This window comes from Monodon monoceros, unplaced genomic scaffold, assembly GCF_005190385.1.
Source record: "Monodon monoceros isolate NGI ecotype Baffin Bay Population unplaced genomic scaffold, NGI_Narwhal_1 Super_Scaffold_13, whole genome shotgun sequence".
Taxonomy (NCBI): domain Eukaryota; kingdom Metazoa; phylum Chordata; class Mammalia; order Artiodactyla; family Monodontidae; genus Monodon; species Monodon monoceros.
The window spans coordinates 14,122,428-14,141,811 of NW_021703769.1; the positions used below are offsets into that span (position 1 = coordinate 14,122,428).

Below are 19,384 nucleotides of genomic sequence, written 5' to 3' on the forward strand. Positions count from 1 at the left end.
TTCTTTATACTTCCCTTTCAACCATTCCACACAATTTAAGGGGACTGGACTTCCCAAAACAAGGATGGGGACACTGCTGATTCCTTCCTAACCCTTGCTCCCTTCCAGCATATGGGACATTGACAGAACGCCCTGCCAGTTCCAGGGGAAGCCAGAGCTCCCAGACTTGGTTGATTATAGCAGCCTTGTCTTCACTCAGCTATGCTCTCAGCCTGTACCTTCCCACTAGTCCAAGTAAAAAGGAAGCACAAGGAGATTTACAGCTCTGACTTCTCCTTGTCACTTCTCTAAGGAATTCTTCAGCCTCTGTTTTCATGCCCAAAAGCCAAAAAGGTTGATTGAAGTCAGGGGGACATTGTAAATTCCAGGTGGAGAGTTCTGATTTTCCTGACCTCAGAGTTACCTCTATTTCTTTGTTTCTGAATTGGGAATGAACCAGTTACCTCCTTAGAGATGATAGAGGAGCGTGGCATTTCTTAGGGGTCAGTCTATGAACACTTTCAGCCCATTGCTGTCCCCAGAAGTCATGTCCTCTGCTGCTGGGCTGAGGGACAATTAGTAGCCTCCACCAGACCTCCAAGATGCCCCCGGCCAACCAGGACACCCAGCAGCCCCTCTGGAGAGAGCCACAGAATGCACTTATGACATGGCAGGTGGAGAGCTCTTGTCAAGTGCCAGGATTACAAGATTCCAGAGAAGCGTTGTAGTTATTTTATTTGTTTAAAATAAAATAAGTTCATAGTCAGAGACTTTGAAAATACAGAAAAGCACAAAAAGGAAATCATTTGCCCATTATCCCCCCTCCAGACATAACCACTGTTAACAGTAAATTGACTGTGCCGCTGGGTTTTTTTTCTATGCATATTTTTAAGAAAGTTGGAATCTTACTGTACATGCTATGCGTGCCTTGACTTTTTTTATGGACTAATAGTTACTGAACATTTTCCATGTCAAAAAACCTTCTGAAAGGGTAGTTCTAAATCTTCTTGTGCAGGAATTCCGTGCCAGTCTAGTGGTTAGGACTCCATGCTTCCACTGCCAAGGGTGCGGGTTCGATCCCTGGTCGGGGAATTAAGATCCTGCGAGCAGTGAGGCCTGGCCAAACATTAAAAAAAAAAAAAAAAATGTATATATATATATTTTTTTTTACCCCATATGCCTTTGAAAATCCAGTAACAGTTATGGACTCTCACCTCCCTGGAAAAAAATATCACATAGTCAGCCAGCTACAAGGAATAATGGCTGCACCATTTCTAGGGTTCCCAGACACTCTAAGCCCATCCCTAACCCCAGGCAAAGAACCTTTATGCTAAAACAGCATTTTTAATGACTGCTTAGGATTTGAATATATATGAACAGAGTCGCTACTGTGGACATTTGCATTATTTACTGTTCTTGCTTTTTTTTTATAGTACTTGGATGAAACACCTTGCCAGTAACTCATGCACAGCTCTCTGATGACTATCTTTGGGTAAATTCCTGTTAGTGGAATTGCTGGGTCAGGGAGTCTGCCCACTTTTAAGCTTTTGAGGCTAAGCCTCTGATTATTCTTTGATTACAGTGTGCGAGTGATTGTTTTAAACCATCTCTAAGGATCGTCTTGCTGGTCAGTCTCCTAACCTCTCTCTGCCTTCTTTCTCCGTTGACACAGCTCCAACCAGGAGATTCAGACCTACGCCATTGCACTGATTAACGCACTTTTTCTGAAGGCTCCTGAGGACAAGCGACAGGTCTGTGGTGGCCTTTTCAAGCTTTTCATCTGGGCTCTCCCAAGAGAAGACTTATCCACCCAGTCATTTTCCCAAGAGTCCCTCCTCCTGCCCCTCTGCAGCCAGAGCCCATCTGAGTGGCTTTGCTAAGGAAGACCTGGGGAAGAGCTAGGAGGGAAACCAGCTGGGTCCTAGGTCAGGGCAGGGGCCTGCAAACTATTTCCCCTCAAGGACGAGTAAATATTTTTTTGCCTGGTGGCCCTCGTGGTCTACGTGGCAACTATTCAACCTTGCCGCTGTAGCCAAAGCAGCCTCAAACAGTAGGCAGACAGGTGGGTGTGGCTGTCTTTCCATAAGACCTTCTAGACACAAACAGGCAACAGGCCTCATTTGGCCTTACTGCGAATACCCCTGGGTTAGAGGATCAGGGAGCAGGGAGAGGAGACCCGCTGGGCCTCCCTGCCGGGTCCCAGGAGACAGAAACAAACGCAATCCTTGCTTAAGGAAGCAAGAGTGGAGGGACTTACCTTGAAGTTTCACGTATAAAGATCCTCTGATCCAGGTTCTAAACTTTTTTCTTCCCTATCAATCAGCTGTGTGACATGATGCAAATCGCTCTGCTTCTCTAAACCCCAGTTTCCTCACCTATAACGTGGGAGTAACATCTGCCCCATTCACTTCATAAGGATGTCATGAGAAAAAGCCATATTTTACAAGTGAGGAAACCAGGGATCAGCTGGGCAGTGGAGCAAGGGCTGACCTAGGAGGCCAGGGTCCGAGGCTGAGTACTTTTCCTGCCACTGCTGGGCAAGTGCTCTAACCCCCCTGGGTCTCCGTTTCCCTTTCTGTAAAATGCAAGGGCCAGATTAAAGATCGCTCTGAGCCCTTCCAACACGACTGTTCTAGATTTCTCTGGTCAAAGCCCGAGTGATGTACAAAAGCAAGACTTTGTAATTCTCGGTCAATACCGTGGGCTCAGTAAGTTGTAATTCCTGTGGGATTATGTACCAAGTTCCTGGAAGATTCTGGTGGGAGGACCAGGAGCGTCTGTGGTTCTGTCTGTCCTTGTCTTTCTTGGATGGCTGGCTCTGTTCATCTCTTCCTCCCTAGTCCTGTTTTGAATGTAAGCTGAAAGCTCATTCTTCCATCTGCTTCTCTCTGTGCTTTTTGCTTTCTGCCGGCAGGACAAGCATCTTAATCCTCTAGACCTCCCTGTCACTGTAAGTAGCACTGCCATATGGAAAGGGCCCCGCTCTTTTCCAGGTGGGGAGGTTGAAGCTGGGTGAGAATCTCATGATCTGATCTAGTTGTTCAGGGAGCTCCAAGACACAGGAAAAGGTTGTGTGCTGTAAATCTCATTTGTCAGGACACTTAGCGAAGTACCACGGATCAGAGTCGCATAAAGGATTAAGGGGACGCCTGCCCTGGGGAATGTGGCCCAGTCTCTCCTTTGTAACCTGCCTTCACATGGGTCTGTGGTTCAGCCAGGAAGATCAGATTCAGAAATAGCCTGTGACTTTCATCTAGACGATGCCAGATGCATCACATTCCAGCTTGCTGTAGCCAGGAGTAAAGGTAAATCCATGCCCTTTTGGACGCTTTCTAGATCCTAGGAATTGGAAAAGCTTTAGACAGTTGACAGAAGGGAATTTGGATACTCGTTTCTTAGAGGGAGGGTTTCTTAGAGGATTAGAGGGAGCTCAAAGAGGTCAGCTCTATGAGGATATGAAAAAGGATGAGTGCTTCCCCCGGCACCGCAGAGAAGCCCTTGGTTGCAGGCCTTTATATTCCAGCAGCAGACCACTATCAGTTACCAACTTTGTGAGTTGTGGACAGCAAGATTTAATCGTGAGTTGGCCTCCCATAGCTACCAGAGAAGTTTCTAGTCCACCTTCCTCCTTTGCCAGTCAGTGTGTGCTCAGGGGACGCAAAGTAAAACTTAATATTCCTGACAGCGTCAGCCATTGGAATTTGGCTAGAAATCTAGAAGCGAGAGACAAAGGCCTTCCAGCTCTGAGAAAAATGACAACACTCACGGATATTGCCCCATAGGAGAGGTGTGACAGCTCCCTAAGGCCCGTTGATTTAGAATTATCTATGAAATTAAATTAAGGCAGCAGTTCAGGAAGGGAAGTCATACTAATTAACATTGTAAGAAGTGGTAGCTGACATTGGAAGGAAGAGATGGAAGAATTATGAAAAGCTGTCGGAAAAATTAAAAGCATAGTAATCTGGGACCATTTTGTTTAGGGGAAAATAGCTCCACATTTCAGAAGCCCCATAGGGTATTACAGTGTCACAACACAGAATAATAACTGATGTGTTTTTTTGTTCCTGATGAAGCCAAGTCCTTGGCAGTGATTAAATTACTATAATCATCGTAGTCTCTTCAGAAATACAGGAAGTGTATATATTTTTAGAAGATTAGCATAAGAATGGTCAAAATAACAGTTCTGAGAGGACCCTTAAAGCTTCATTCCCTGGAAGATTGACTTAACGTAGGATACTTTATTTCCTGAGTGAGCTAAATAAATAAAGTGTTACCGTCAAAATCTGAACCAAATAAATAAAAAAGGTGACCCTGTTGTGGAAAATCACTCCAAAGCACCCAACACCTTGTTCTCTAGACTGATCAGAAGTGAATCATAGACCATCTACTGTTTCAGAACATCCCACCCCAGCTCCGTCTGCTGGCGTGGCGCTGGGCGGGGGTGGGGCAGTGGAGGAGGATGCTGGAGCCCAAGCCCTCTTGCTCGGTTTGGAGTCAGTGTTCCATTAGAGTCCCTCCCAGCCTTGGCAGTGGTTCTGGCCTGGGATGGTGCATGTGGCTTGGGAACCATCGTGCTGCTCTGTGGCCTGTGCTTGTTGTCCATCTCCTGGCATCCTTGTAACACAAGTGTCTCGTCCTGAAGCAGCCTTTGTCCCTCTTTGAAGATGACACGGTTGATTGTACCATTGGGAAAGGAAACCCTGTTTGCATTAATGTGTACTCATGAAAGAAAATGTATGGGAATTTTTCAGAGTATAAAATACGTATTTGAAGGTTTGTGAATTTTTTTTCATTTTAAAGGAAAAAAATTAAGGGAAAAAGCCCCAGAGCTATGACATCACCTTCCTCTTGATAGTTGTCACAGCTGCATGCCTGCCACCTTACCTTATGTTTGCTTCTTCTTAATAGGATATGGCCAACGCATTCGCACAGAAGCACCTTCGGTCCATAATCCTCAATGTAAGTTCCCAGACAAGCTATATTTTGTTACTGTTATTGTTTTGTTACTATTAGCTACAACTATCACTATTATTATAGTTGTATCATTATTACTGAAATCACTATGGAGTGGGATGGGCACTCAGAGGGACCTTACCGATAGGTACTAAACACTTCCTAAGCTGGAAAGCTTACGGTTTCTGATCCACTGTAAGCAGGGTTGTCTCTAGGAGGCTGTCCCACCAGGAACGGCAGAGCCTCTAAGGAGGTACTTAGCCAGATACACTGTTTGTTGCCTCACAACTCCACAAACTTTTATCCAGAGGGAATGTGTTAAAATAGGCACAGAAGAGGAATTCACTCAACTAACACCAGTCATAACCCTGAGTTGTGCGGGGCACTGGGAGGGATGCCCAGCCTGGGAGATTGCAGAGGAGGAGCCGTCAGTCCTGCCGCAAAGGAGAGTTGTCAGGAGCCCTTAGAGGCGGGTCTTCAGGGAAGGCTGAGGATAAGCCAGATGAGCAGTCAGAAAAGGAGTTCCTGCATGGGGAACGGGGGCACCTAGGAGGAGTGTGTGGTCCGGTGGAGCTTGGGGTGAGAATTTGTGACAGGCTGGAGAGGTAGCAAAGACCAGATCAAGTAGGGCCTAGGTCTTTCTCCCAAAAGCAATTGAGAGGCTTTAATCAGGATCGTGAAATAACCAGGCTGGCGTTTTAGAAAGGTCACACTCCAAGATCCATGTTTCCTGAGGGGTGTGTGAGGGAGGAGGGTAGAGCGGGAGTTGGCGGGGGAGGGAGGCATCTGGAGGAAGGTCTCAGTCCCTGTTCTGCAGTGGGGATGTGGGCGGGGAGAGAGCTGAGGTGGGAGGTGAGGGCCGGGAAGGAGAGTCAAGGAGCTGGGTTAAAAGGCCATTTTATCAGTTGTCCAAAGCCAGGTGCACCTGGGAAACCACAGCATAGGGAACAAAATGAGAAATCGAGAGTCAAGTGTGAAAGGCTTCCTAATTCTGAGCATGAACTTTGGAGTCGGCAGCCCCCTCTCTGCCTTTAACCAGTCTTTCATCTTGAGCGGTTCACTTAACTCCTGTGGGCTTCAGTTTGCTCATCTGGATGTGAGACCCAAATGAGCTGATACATATACACAGGGCTTAGCAGGGGGCCTGGCACTTGGTGAGCGCTCTGCTCACATGGGCGGTTCCTTCACCGTAAACAAGATACAGAGGTGACAGAATTCAAGAAGTAACCGTGGGCACCTGTGAGGTGGAGCGATCAGCTGCTCTAAACAGGCAGAGGCCACCGGACTTCACCTCACAGAGCGAGCTCCTGCCTGCGGGCCATCTCCCTGGTCACACAGCCCCGCTGCCAGCCCGGCAGGAAGGACCTGGCCAGACGCTTCCGCCCTCTGCCTGCCACACAGGTCCCCACATTCTCGTCTCCCGTGTCCGAGCGGTTGTGTTGGGCGCCATCCTCTGCATGTGTGGGAGTGGGTGCCCTTCTCGGAGAACTTTAATGAATTTCGAGGCTTATCATTTACCTGAATGGGATTAGAAGTTCAGCTCATTTCTGGACAAACCTGGTGAACAAGCAAAGATTCCATCCACTACAGAAGACAGTTCGGTGTCAGGACTCAGACTGAACCGTTCTGCTAGGAGAAGGTTAACGCGTGCTCACTTAAGTCCCGGGACTGAACGGAGTTGAGCCAGGGAGCTGAGGCCTCGAGGTACTTGCCAGTCAAATAAGACTTCAGACTGGCACTGTTCTTCTTTAAGCCATTGATGAGTCGAGGAATTACCCTCCCACTCTGACATCTCTGAGATTGAGAAACGGGGATTAAAGTGAATGGAAACCAGTATCACATTAACTTTAACCTCTCTTCAGAGTGGTTTTATGAATTCTGGAGAGAGGTGAGGAGAGAGGAATAGGGGTAGATGGGTAGGGAGAAATCAGAGTGGCAGAGGGAGGGACGCAGAGAAAGGAAGAGGCTCAGAGTGAGGTGGAGGGGCAGAAGCAGCCGAAGCGGAGAGAAGACCCTGGGCTGGAAGAGACTGGAGGTGGAGGAGGGGCAGAGCAGACCTTGAGAAGGAAGCTTGGGAGGGGCGAGGAGCCTTGATGAGAGAGGTCAGGCCAAGGAGAGGGCTCAGGGAGGAGGTGAGCAGAGCGGAGCTGTCCCCTAGAACCTGCTGTAGTTGGGGAGGTGTGTGCAGAAAGGGTGGCCCAAGCCACGTATGGCTGTTGAACACTTAAAATGTGTCTAGCGTGGCTGGGGAACTGAATTTGTAGTTCTTTAAAGTTTCAGTTTAAATGCCCACGTGTGGCTTGTGGCTACTGTATTGGGCCTTGCAGATCTAGGGAAAGAAAGAGACAGAGAAAGGAAGAGCTCTCATGGAGTTGCACCGGTGGGGAGCGGAAGTCTAGAGCAGCGCCGTCCAGTGGAAATATGATGCGAGCCGCTTGTTTCATTTAAGTGTTCTAGTAGCAGCGTTGACTAAAAAAGGAATAGGGGAAATGAATTTCAATAATATAATTCATTTAACCCGGCATATCTAAAATACTATGATATCAACATGTAATCAATAGGGAGATTGTTAATGAGATATTTTACATTTTCTGTGTTCATACTAAGGCTCTGATATCCAGTGTGCATTTTACATTTACAGCACATCTCAATTTGGACTGGCCACATTTCAAGTGTTCACCAGCCACAGGTGGCTAGTGGCTACCAGACTGGACTGCACAGATCTAAAGAGATTGATCCCGAACCAGAGCAAGCTCTAGAGAGAGCTGACCTAGAGTTAGAAAGCTAAGTATTTTAGAGTACAGCAGAACTTTCTGATATGTTCCACTTCTACTCTGTCATTGGATGTAGCCACTAGCCCTTGTGCCTCCTGAGCTTAAAATGTGGCTGGTGCGACTGAGGACCTGAACTTTTAACTTGAATCAATTTTAACCAACTTAGATGCACGTGGCCACATATGACTAGTGGCTACCATACTGGACAACACAGCTCTAGAGACGAGCTAGACCGAGTAAGAGAACACGAAGGGCACAGAGGGCGGTTACGTGTGGGAAACTGGGCAAGAGTCTCCTTTGGGCAAGAAAAGACCAAGAACGACAGGATTCTAGATGGTGAGTGAGACAGAGGGAGTAAGGAATGCAAGGGAGCAGGCAGGAGAGAGCAGGAGGCTACTGCGGGCGAGGGAACAGGACACCAAGAGACAGGACGGGAACCAGTGTTGGTCAGCCCAGAGGACAGAGGGGGGCTGTGGCATGTAGAACAAGACGGAGATGGAACGTGAGAAGTGGAGAAGGACCTAAGGTTGGTGGGCATCAGGGAGGAGGTGGTGAGCTGAGTGGGTGGGGAGGATAGAGTTAGAGGAGAGGAGAGGGATGTGGTGTGGGGACATGGGGAGGGGGACATACCCAGAATGAGCAGAGGGAAGGGGAGGGACACCAGTAGGAGAGAAGGGGGCCGGACAAGGAGCGTTAGATGCCCTTCTTTGTGTAGGTGTCTCGAGATGATTGAAAGAAAATGATCTTTTCGGAACCTCTCTACCTGGTGAGGCCATCCAAAACATTTTATTTTTCTAAGGGAAAACAAAAGAATTGTACTGTCCAGTTCTGCAAGCGACTCTTCACGCACACTCTGTTGTCTGGATCGATTGGAATGAGGTCCAGCGGCTGATCTCCCGCATCGTAATGTTACTTCCCCGGCCAGGGGCGTGCACAAAAAAGATGGTGCCCTTGGGGCCTGCAGTGAATCATCTCTGCCTGAATCAGACCCATTCATATTCCATCCCCTTCTGGAACTCCCTGTGTGGGGGAGGAAACCCTATCCCCTGCCCAGCATACTGTCTTTTCGCCAGCACGGATGTGACTCTTCAGTAAAAATCAGTTCAACCCTCTGCTCCCTGCCTTTGCTCTCTCCAGCATGTGATCCGAGGGAACCGCCCAATCAAAACCGAGATGGCCCATCAGCTGTATGTCCTGCAAGTCCTGACCTTTAACCTTCTGGAAGAAAGGATGATGACCAAGATGGACCCCAATGACCAGGTCGGTTCTAAGTGGGACAGAGCTTTCCTGGCTGGCATCGTGCGCTGTTTGATGTGGTGCGTTCCGCCCTGTGTATTGAGCACCTGCTGTGTGTCAGGAACTGTGCTTAGTTGTGTCAGCTTTGTGCCTCACCATGATCCCTTTCTGCCGGGTGACTGGGCCAAGCCCATCTCTGTCCTGCGATGCTAGAGGTGATGCCTCCTCAAAGATCCATCGGGGCCAGAGTTCTCCCCGGAAAAGCTCTACCCACTCTTTCCTTTCCTTGTTTCCCTTGACTAGCCGACTCACCTGCTGACTGTCTATTTCACCTCCCAGGCTCAAAGAGACATTATATTTGAACTGAGGAGGATTGCATTTGATGCAGAGTCTGACCCTAGCAACGTCCCCGGGAGTGGGACTGAAAAACGCAAAGCCATGTATACCAAGGACTACAAGATGCTGGGATTTACTGTGAGTTTCCCAGAGCATGGACACTGGTAGACCTTCTCCCCTGACAGGCAGTCAGAGGGCCACCCAGACAGAACCCTGACAACCTTCTCTCATAACATGATGGTGGCCCCGGAACAGAAGACACTAAGAAGCTGGAGGGGCCTTGACACTTGGTTTGCTTTGGCCGTGGCAGGTTCACAAGTTTATGTGCCACATATGGCCCCTTGAAACAAACCCATCTGTAGGAGGGCCCAGGAGGTCGGCCGAATGAGTTGAGAGGGGATCTCTCATCAAAGCAGCTAGGTTCTTTGAAAATCTGGAGTGGATATTTTGTGATAGGCTATGACTTGAGAATGGAGCTAATTCAGTTAAATACTTATTGGGCATCTACTCGGCACCCAGCAGTATTTAGGCAGGGGGGATGCAAGACGAGTCAGGTACAGTCCAGTGGCCTGGAGCTCACGGCCTCGTAGTAGAGATGGGCACGTGACAGGAGCTACAACAGAGGCAGGTGTGACGTGCGGGCGGCATATGGTGGAGGGGTGATCGGGGTCCCCCTCAGGTGAGCTCGCACGCAGTGTCTACCGAGTCTCAAATCAGGTGTGTTTATTTCTACAGAACCATATCAACCCAGCAATGGACTTTACCCAGACTCCTCCTGGAATGCTGGCCTTGGACAACATGCTGTACTTGGCGAAAGTCCATCAGGACACCTACATCCGGGTAAAGGCTGGGGAACAGCTTTCTCTGTGTTGATGCCACATCGCTCGCCTCCCTGCCTCCCTCACCCTCCCGTTCCTCTTCCGCCCACAGATTGTCTTGGAGAACAGCAGCCGAGAAGACAAGCACGAGTGCCCCTTTGGCCGCAGTGCCATTGAGCTCACCAGAATGCTCTGTGAGATCCTACAGGTCGGGGAACTGCGTAAGTCTGTGTGGCTGCCCCCTTCCTTCAGCCATTCCTTGTACTCAGGAGCCTGGTGAGACTCGAGGATATAGAGTTAGGTGTCCATGGGACTGGACAGCCTTACTGTACTTTTTAAAAAATTACCAAGAGAGCTTACCGTCTACAGTTGTTTATGGGAGTCATGGATGTGGCTTGTTTGAGCTGGTGATTTAGCATGTTCAGTAGCTACGCCCCCATCCACTACCCTTCTTGGTCCTCAGTCTGGTTTTGTTCCTCCAGACTTTGGTGTGGAGGATCCCAGGTTTCTGGACATGGGCTCCCAGCTTCATCCTTTCCTTGTTTCTCCTCTTCCACAGCAAATGAAGGGCGCAACGACTACCACCCAATGTTCTTCACCCATGACCGAGCATTCGAAGAGCTCTTTGGAATCTGCATCCAGCTGTTGAACAAGACCTGGAAGGAGATGAGGGCAACAGCCGAGGACTTCAACAAGGTCGGTGTCACAGAGCTCTAGGGCCTGTGGGCTGAGACCATCCCAGGACAGTCTGTGACAGCTGGCCAGAGCCTGGGGAATACCTGAGCTGGAGGACAGTGTGGTCTGCAGCACTGAGTCATAAGACGGAGGCATTGAGAGCATCAGTCCCCTCTGTAACCCTGAGCAGGTGTCTCCCTGCTGGGCCCCTCATTTGCCCAGTAGACCAGCACTGGCCCCTCCCGCCTTCCTTCGGGGGCAGGAGGATAAACATAACAGTGATAGCTGTGGGTTACTGAGCACTTACTCTGTGCAGGCACTGGGGCAGTTTTGTGAACTGCAGATGTTATGGAGACATCGGGGTGGATCCACAGTGAAGTGCATGTCAGGGGTACTTACCAGTAGCCATTTCTGGATGCGTTCTGAGTCCACTCTCTGACAGCACTGCTAGACCCTCAAAAGCTGATTATCTAGGAGTTGGCTTTTTTGAAGCTCATCTCATTGTAAAAAATTTGTGAAATATAAAGAAGAAAAAGTTACCTATAATTCCCCTATCCAGCGACAATGACCATTTTTATGTTTCCCTCTAGTCTTTTTTTTTTTTTTTTTAATTTATTTGGTTGTGCCAGTTAGTTGCAGCAGAAGGGCTCCTTAGTTGTGGCATGCGAACTCTTGGTTGCAGCATGCATGTGGGATCTAGCTCCCTGACCAGGGATCGAACCTGGGCCCCCTGCATTGGGAGCACGGAGTCTTATCCACTGCGCCACCAGAGAAGCCCCTCTGGTCTTTGTTTTGCTGTAGATTTTTCCTTCGTTGGTGGGGAGCCGACTGGATGTGCAGATGGTGTCCTGCTTTTTACTTAGCTGTTGTTGTCTTAAGGGAACTATCACATGTTTTGAACACACTACAGTGTGCCAGGCACTGTGCATCCAGATGGCGTCTCACTCATATGCTTGTGGCAACCTCTATCGAAGATGTGTCTTCCTTTCTCTAGCTTTAAGGATGAGTAGGTGGGGCCCTGAGGATGTTAAGTGACTTGCTCAAGGAGAAGATTGAAGCACAGAGTTGAGATCTGAACCTACTCCTCTCTGACTCCAGAATGTATGAGAAATAAAGCACTTGTCTGGATCTCCCTGGCGGTCCAGTGGTTAAGACTCTACGCTTCCACTGTAGGGGACACGGGTTCGATCCCTGGTCAGGGAACTAAGATCCTGTATGCCCCATGGTGCAGCCAAAAAAAAAAAAAAATCCATTTGTCACCATCCATCATTTGTCCTACGTAACTAAGAAGAGATAGTAGTAGAGAATCAGTGCTCTTACTTGCCCAGCGGATGCCTGTGGTACCCACCGTGCTCAGGACCGCGGAGGGCAGAGCCTGGCATCCGTTTATCAGACCAGGGCTGAGGCGGCCGCCTTCCTCTCTCTCAGGTTATGCAGGTAGTCCGGGAGCAGATCACTCGGGCTTTGCCCTCCAAACCCAACTCTTTGGATCAGTTCAAGAGCAAACTGCGGAGCCTGAGCTACTCTGAGATTCTGCGACTACGCCAGTCCGAGAGGATGAGTCAGGATGACTTCCAGTCCCCGCCAATTGTGTAAGTGCCATGCTGGGGGAGGGTGGGGGTGTGTGTGTGCCAGCTCTGCCTCCCTTCAGAAGGCCTGCTGTCCCCGTGACCTTCTCCTTACTCCGGTGCATGTCCACCGCAGGGAGCTGAGGGAGAAGATCCAGCCCGAGATCCTTGAGCTGATCAAGCAGCAACGCCTGAACCGGCTCTGTGAGGGGAGCAGCTTCCGAAAGATTGGGAATCGCCGGAGGCAAGGTGAGTTGAGGGCCTGGGCGCTGTGCCGTCTGTCCCTACTGCCCGGAGCCGCCGCAGTGGGCGGGGGGGGGGGCACCTGCCCGGGCAGTCCCTGCGGGGAGCAGGCAGGGAATGAGTCGTCTTTTTGCCCCTCGTGTGCCCAGGCCTCTCCCGGAACTGTCCTTGCTCACCTGCCTGTCTTCCCTTGTGTTCCAGAGCGTTTCTGGTACTGCCGCTTGGCCCTGAACCACAAGGTCCTGCACTACGGTGACTTGGACGACAACCCTCAAGGGGAGGTGACATTCGAATCCCTGCAGGAGAAAAGTAAGTTCATTTCTCTGTTGGGGTGTCATGGTAGCTGGACTTGCTGTCAGGAGACCTGAGTTCTAGTCCTGGCTGCTTCAAACTGGTAATCTGGCCTTGGGCCAGTTATTTCTCTGAACCCATTTCCCCCGTTGGTCAGAGGTCATCTCCACCTGGCCTAGGGATCAAGGGGCCGTTTGGAGAATTCAGTGAGATTACAGGTATGGGTTTTGCAGATTGTAAAGGGTGATACAAGACTAAATTGAAAGGCGGTGGTTAAGAGCAGAAGCTCTGAAGCCTGACTGCCTGGATTCACATCCTGGCTTTGCTGTTAATTCTAATTAATTACAAGTTAAATCTCCCCCCTGCCTTGGATTCTTCTGTAAAATGGGAATAATAGCCACGTTTCCCTCATCAGAGGATTGAATGAGTCCTATATGTAAAGCACTTAGAACAATGGCTGGCAGGGGGTAAGAGTAATTATTAGCTGCCTTTGCTCTCGTGGCCGTTGTCATCTTTATCGCCACGAAGTGGAAGTGAGGTGAGTGTCTGAGGCCCCCTTCCCTAGGCAGACAGTGCAGAAGCCCTGAACCCACCTCCAGTTAGACTTGACACAGCGCAGCAGGCCAGAGAGTCCAGGCGAAGCGACCACGGAGCGGGGAACCCTCCCTGAGCTCATACAGCCCTGTGGGTCTGGGGGCTGGGCCGTCCCTTCCAGCACTGATGCAAGGACCAACTTGCAACATAAAGCTTCCAGAAACTAATTCCCCTCATTTATCAGTTCCTGTTGCAGACATTAAGGCCATTGTCACTGGGAAAGATTGTCCCCACATGAAAGAGAAAAGTGCTCTGAAACAGAACAAGGTGAGTGGAGAGGCAGCCCAGAGTCTGAGCTGCTGTCACAGTGGTACGTGGAGCGTAGTCGGTGGTGGTTGCTTTCTAGGTGCGTGACCTCTCGCCCCCATGCTGTCTCACGTTAAGTTCATCCTGAATGTTTTGTTAAGAACAGTTTGAACAGACGCCAAGATAGATAGAACCCCCATAGACGCCTCACCCAGCCTCATCAACCAGGGCAAAGTGTACCCATCCACTTGTCCCTCTTCCCTTATTACTTTGAAGAAAATCTCAAGTATTATGTCGTTTCTTCTGTAAATATTTAGAATGAATCTCTAAATTATAAGGACTCTCTTAACATAATCACAGTACTATTTGCACACCTAAAAGGAAATAAAAAGTTGTTATTTAGTATCAAGTATGCCATTGATGTTTGATTTTCCACTAATTGTCTTAAAAATGTCATCGTTTCTCTATACAAAAATATATGTGTTTATGTGTATTCGCATGCACACATACACACACTCATACCCACTTAGTTTGCTAAATCAGAATCCAGATAGGGTCTCTGCACTGTGATAAGTCTTTTAAGTTTCTTAATTCATAAGTTCCCCCTCCATCTTTTTTTTTTTTTTTTTTTTTTTTTTTTTTTTGTGGTATGCGGGCCCCTCACCGCTGTGGCCTCTCCCGTTGCGGAGCATAGGCTCCGGACGCGCAGGCTCAGCAGCCATGGCTCACGGGCCCAGCCGCTCCGCGGCACGTGGGATCCTCCCGGACCGGGGCACGAACCCGTGTCCCGTGCATCGGCAGGTGGACTCTCAACCACTGCGCCACCAGGGAAGCCCCCCCTCCATCTTTTGCAGCTCTTTTTTTTCCCTTCTCTTTGCAGTTTATTAGTTGAAGAAACCAGGTTGCTTGTTTGGTAGTTTCCCAGAGTCTGAAATCTGCTGATTGTCTCCCTGTGGTGTAGTTGAGCCCATTCCTCTGTCCCAGATCTGTAAATTGGTAGAGAGATCTAGAGGCTTGATCCAGTTCAGGCTTGACCTTTTTATTTTGGCCAGACTCCTTCCTAGATGGTATTCTGTTCTATCAAGAGGCACATAATGTCTGGTTGTCTGTCTTTTTTGTGATGTTAGCAGACTCTGGATGCTCAGTACCTCATTTCATTAGTAAATTAAGGTTTGCAAACTAGTGATATTCTAGTGCGCTCATCCCTTTTCGTTTATTAGTCGAACTACTTCTCTAAAGAGAGACTTGCCATCATCTATGGTGGTTTCCCAGTGGTACAGTTTATAAGAAGGGAGGATAAACACTTGATTCTTTTCTTTTATGTACCTACTTTTAAAACAAGGACTTAGTTCCCTCGTATCATCCAACAGTGACCTATTTTGTGCATGTGTTTTGCTTTGGTTTTTTAGTGGTATTGTGAACTCATGGATTTAAGCCTATTATATTTGTTTCAGTCATTACAGTTATGTTATTGATGCTCAGTTGTCCCATTTTTGGCCACAATTTGTTTCTGTTGTGGTGTGTTTTTTAAACTGTTAAGACTTTCAGTTTAATTACCCAGATATATATGTAAGGTAATATACAGTCGTGGACTCTGACATTCAAAGGTTCCGAGTGTTGAGAAATGATTTTTCTCCAATCTTAGAAAGTATCACCACATCCTAGGCATGACTTAGGTGGGTTAGTGAGGGTTGATTACCGGTGCCCTCATCTCCAGCCACATTTGTGCATGAGCCCTGGGACCTTGATGACATCACATCTGAATCAGCATATTTGGTGGTGGTGCCAAGTCACTAGGACTTTGACCAAGCTCTTGGTATGTAGGGCTCAGGCCATTCCCTTGCTCCAAATAACTGAAGCCCTTTCTCCTTTAGGAGGTGCTGGAATTGGCTTTCTCCATTCTGTATGACCCCGACGAAACCTTAAACTTCATTGCACCTAATAAGTATGAGGTGAGCAGCGTGGCGCTGCCTTGGGCAGCGAGGCCTTCTCTGTGCCTGCAGCTGGAGGGGAGGGGTGGGCAGAACAGAAACATCCCCCTAAAGGCAGGGGCCCCAGAGTGTGACGAAGGCTGCCGACACCAACTAGGGATAACTTGTTTGCCTGGAACTAGGAAAATGCTTCTCTTTTCAGTTTCCGCGTGGCCACCCACCCAAGTGAGCCTGACAGATCCTCCCTCTCCAGGGCTCTGGGGCATATGTTGTAGTGGATCTGACCTGGGCTTTGAAGCCAGGTGGATCTGGTCCTCTTTACATGGGGACTACAGTTTCAGCTGTAGCACTAGAAGATGCTAGATATTGAAAAGCAGCTGTGGTTGAGAGCATACATGTCTGGTGAGCTCTGAGAGCCAGTGGAGGGAACTGGAGGTGGGGCTTCTGAAAGAGGAGACCCTTAGGCAGGGCCTGAGCTGCCAGTGGAGTTTGATTGGGAAGAAGTGAAGAACTAGCAGGTGGGAGACAGGTGAGCAAAGGCAGGAAAAAGATGGAACAGAAGTTAGGGAGGGATGGGCTGAGAATTCTTTGTTATTCCCTCTTGTCATGAGACCCTCTAGTTCAGTTTTTCTAGTACTTATTCTTAACATTTATTGACGGTTGTTTTTTTTTTTAACTTTTTTTTGAAACAAAATTGAGATTCTACAGAGATTCCTTTTGTTTCCTGCCTTTTCACCTAATATGTGCTCCCCCCCACCATTACAAATTTCCGGGGCAATTTCAGGTTTCTGTAAAGAGAAACTAGTTGGTGTCCCTGTTCTTAGTTCTTGTTTTGCTGTATTTGTTAATTGCATTTTTAAAAATCACACTTCATATTATTTTAGGGAGTTTAAGTGTAAATCCCTTATAAAAATCAGAAGGTCTTTTGAGAAAGTGAACAATCACCTCCCAGTTTACCTTTGCTCTTAGCCCAGATGAGTCCTGCCTGTACTGAATAGGGCCCAAAGAGGCTGTGTGAGCCCTGTCAGCAAAGGGACTTTGGCAGGACCTCCCGCTGACCAGGGTCCACCAGTGACATTTTGCAACTTGCTTCTCACAGTACTGCATCTGGATCGACGGCCTCAGTGCCCTTCTGGGTAAGGACATGTCCAGTGAGCTGACCAAGAGTGACCTGGACACCCTGTTGAGCATGGAGATGAAGCTGCGGCTGCTGGACCTGGAGAACATCCAGATCCCCGAGGCCCCGCCGCCAGTGCCCAAGGAGCCCAGCAGCTACGACTTTGTCTATCACTACGGCTGAGCCCAGAGCCGGAGCCAACGGTACCCAGCAAGGGACTTGCGGCCCAGGAGGAACACTCACAGTCTGGTGCCTTGTCTTTTGCTTGTACAGAATCTATAGTGACCGTGGTGGCCAGTCAATGCCAGTCACTCCTCAGACCCACCTCGGGCCGCCCAGAGCTTCCTCTCGGTCCCTGTGCACTCTGAGCCGTGAAGGCAGGGTGCTCTGCCGTCCCCATCACCGGGGAGCCTGGGGTCGGGCCGTGAGGAATAAACAGCAGACGCCCTTGCCTTCCAGGCCAAGAAACTGCTTCTTGAGCTGGAGTTAACAACGGCCACTCACCTTTTCTTCCTGACCCTGCTCGCCAGTTGCCTGGATCCCCAAGCGGGCGAGAGCTGGCCCAGGAAAGGCCGCCCCAGAGGACAGACGTGCTGGGCATGTTGAGAGCCTTGGAGAGGCTGCCTTCGGGTGACCCGGGCCTGTGTCTCAGATCTAAGTGGAAGCCTTGGCCTTTGCTCAGTAGCTGCCTTGCCCTTGCTTTTGCCGTCTTCGTGAGGGCTCACCTGGCCTCGTCCAGGGCCGACGTGCTGCTGAGGTTCATCTCTGACATCTCTGGTCTCCGGAGCCACCGGATCCTCTTGCCCACGCAGTTGTCTGGGCAGATGGACATGTCTCCCTACAAGCTCTGTCTCTCATCCTGGCAAGTCAGAGACATGCAGGCCAAGTCCCACCCTCTTAGTCTCAAGGAAGAGCCCAGATGAAGCCTGGGTCTAGACTGTGGTGAGGTCACTAGATTCCACTCCCCTCCCGCCACATTTATATCTTTTCCTTCCTCGGGGAGAAAGCTCCCACCTCACCTGAATTGCGGCCCCTCCGGTTTGCTTTCCTTTGGCCTTCCAGACCTCGGGAGGTTAGCCTCCCTTCCTCCCTCCCCCAACGCTGTGGTTTCTGCCATTGGCCATGATTTCAGGGAGCCGGCTGGGGCCAGCGGAGGCCACAGCTGTGCCAGTGAGGCTTCCCTGGTGCTGCAGCACTTGTAAACCACACGCACAGCCCGTCTCCTTGGACACGCGTGGACACAGTGGCATTCAGTGTTGGTAGCCTAGCATGGTGGGTACTGCCCAATGAAGAGTGTACTATATATTTTCTTTACTATAGGCCATACTTATACAGACATGTATATATATTTATATAAGATCTACCTATCCTAGGATGGAACGTTTGAGGGAAAATAAAATGGGAGGCCAAAAAAAAAAAAAAGGTAACACTTCCAGTTGTGAGCCAAGATTGTAACCTGAGAGTGGCCAGGAGCTTCCTGTCAGTAACCATGTTTTCAATAAATACTCTTTCATGTACAAACTGGTTCCCATTAACAGCTGTTTCTCTGTACTTGCTCCCTGCCCGAGGGAGCTTTCACCTTGACAAGCGTTCATTTCACTGTGTCTGGGAGACGTTGGAGAGCTCCAGCTAGAGCCCTCAGCCGCCTTCCCAGAGCCCCTTCCTCCTCTTCAGCGACCCTGCCCCACACGCACATGCCTGCACACACACGTACACGTACACACACCCCTGCTGGTTAAGGATGCTCACAGACTGTCACACCAGGACAAAGTGCTTTCCAGTCAGGCCTGCCAGGTATAGCAGGGAAAGGCATACTGCACACCCTCGAGGACATGGCCTCCCTCTCCTCCCTGCCAGGGACACAGCCAGGGAACAGCTCGAGTACTAGTGCCTGACAAAGAAGACATGTTCTTCACCCTGTGTGTTGCTGGTGCTTAGTGCCCAGCCTGCCAGCTGGTGTTCTACACTGTCTCTGTCGCTCAAACCTCAGCCTTGGTAGCTGGGAGGCTTGAATGAGGGCGGTGATGAAGTAGATACTTTATCTTGCCTCTGAAGGAGAAGGGGGCGAGGACAAGCGCTTTCAAAAGGCATAGAAAGTACGTGCAGCCTTGGGGACTCAATAAAGCCAAGAGCTTGGGTGCCATTGTAGGTGTTGGTAAGTGCTGAATGAACGAAGGCCTGGTGATGCCAGCTGGTGCGGGCGGGGCAGCAGCGGTTTGCATAAGGAACTGCTTACACTCTGGCCTTGGGCCTTCTGTTCAGAGAGGCCAGGGAGCCCAGCTGAGTCACTTGCAAGGACTCCTGTTTGCAGCCAGCCTTAGAGCCACAGTCCTGGAGGGGCAAAAAGTCCCAAACTGGGCTTCACTCTGCAACCCTAGCCTGCCCTGGCCTAAATGGTTCTCTCTCTCTCGAACTGCTCTGACCCTTTTAATCCATCCTGAAAGATGAGTAAGACCTCAACTCCCTAGCTGGCATTTTGGGGACTACTGCAACTTGCCCCTTGGCTACTTTTCCAACCATGGTTTTTGTTAACTCTCCTTATAAACAAGTGGACTCCAAGCCAGGGCTCCAGCCTTCTCCTCGCCTCCTTATTTCCTCTTGTCTGGGATGCTCTCCCCTTACT

At 49.5% G+C, this 19,384-nt stretch overlaps 1 protein-coding gene across 11 annotated transcripts in view; it reads left to right on the forward strand.

Annotated features, from left to right (window-relative positions):
• Positions 1-18,282, forward strand: part of ELMO2 (engulfment and cell motility 2) — a 38,339-nt gene extending 20,057 nt beyond the window's left edge. For 5 of the 11 annotated variants that reach the window (XM_029219818.1, XM_029219819.1, XM_029219820.1 and 2 more), the window contains exons 9-21: positions 1,652-1,730; positions 4,888-4,938; positions 8,844-8,966; positions 9,282-9,416; positions 10,014-10,118; positions 10,209-10,317; positions 10,656-10,792; positions 12,200-12,363; positions 12,476-12,588; positions 12,784-12,891; positions 13,652-13,734; positions 15,588-15,665; positions 16,744-18,282. In XM_029219818.1, coding sequence (XP_029075651.1) covers positions 1,652-1,730; positions 4,888-4,938; positions 8,844-8,966; positions 9,282-9,416; positions 10,014-10,118; positions 10,209-10,317; positions 10,656-10,792; positions 12,200-12,363; positions 12,476-12,588; positions 12,784-12,891; positions 13,652-13,734; positions 15,588-15,665; positions 16,744-16,944 — 1,486 coding nt within the window. In that variant the 3' untranslated portion in view covers positions 16,945-18,282. Of the gene's footprint in view, positions 1-1,651; positions 1,731-4,887; positions 4,939-7,616; positions 8,473-8,505; positions 8,610-8,843; positions 8,967-9,281; positions 9,417-10,013; positions 10,119-10,208; positions 10,318-10,655; positions 10,793-12,199; positions 12,364-12,475; positions 12,589-12,783; positions 12,892-13,651; positions 13,735-15,587; positions 15,666-16,743 lie in introns of those variants that run through there. The other 6 variants (XM_029219823.1, XM_029219826.1, XM_029219825.1 and 3 more) reach the window with 3 other exon arrangements.
• Positions 18,283-19,384: the final 1,102 nt, after the last annotated feature.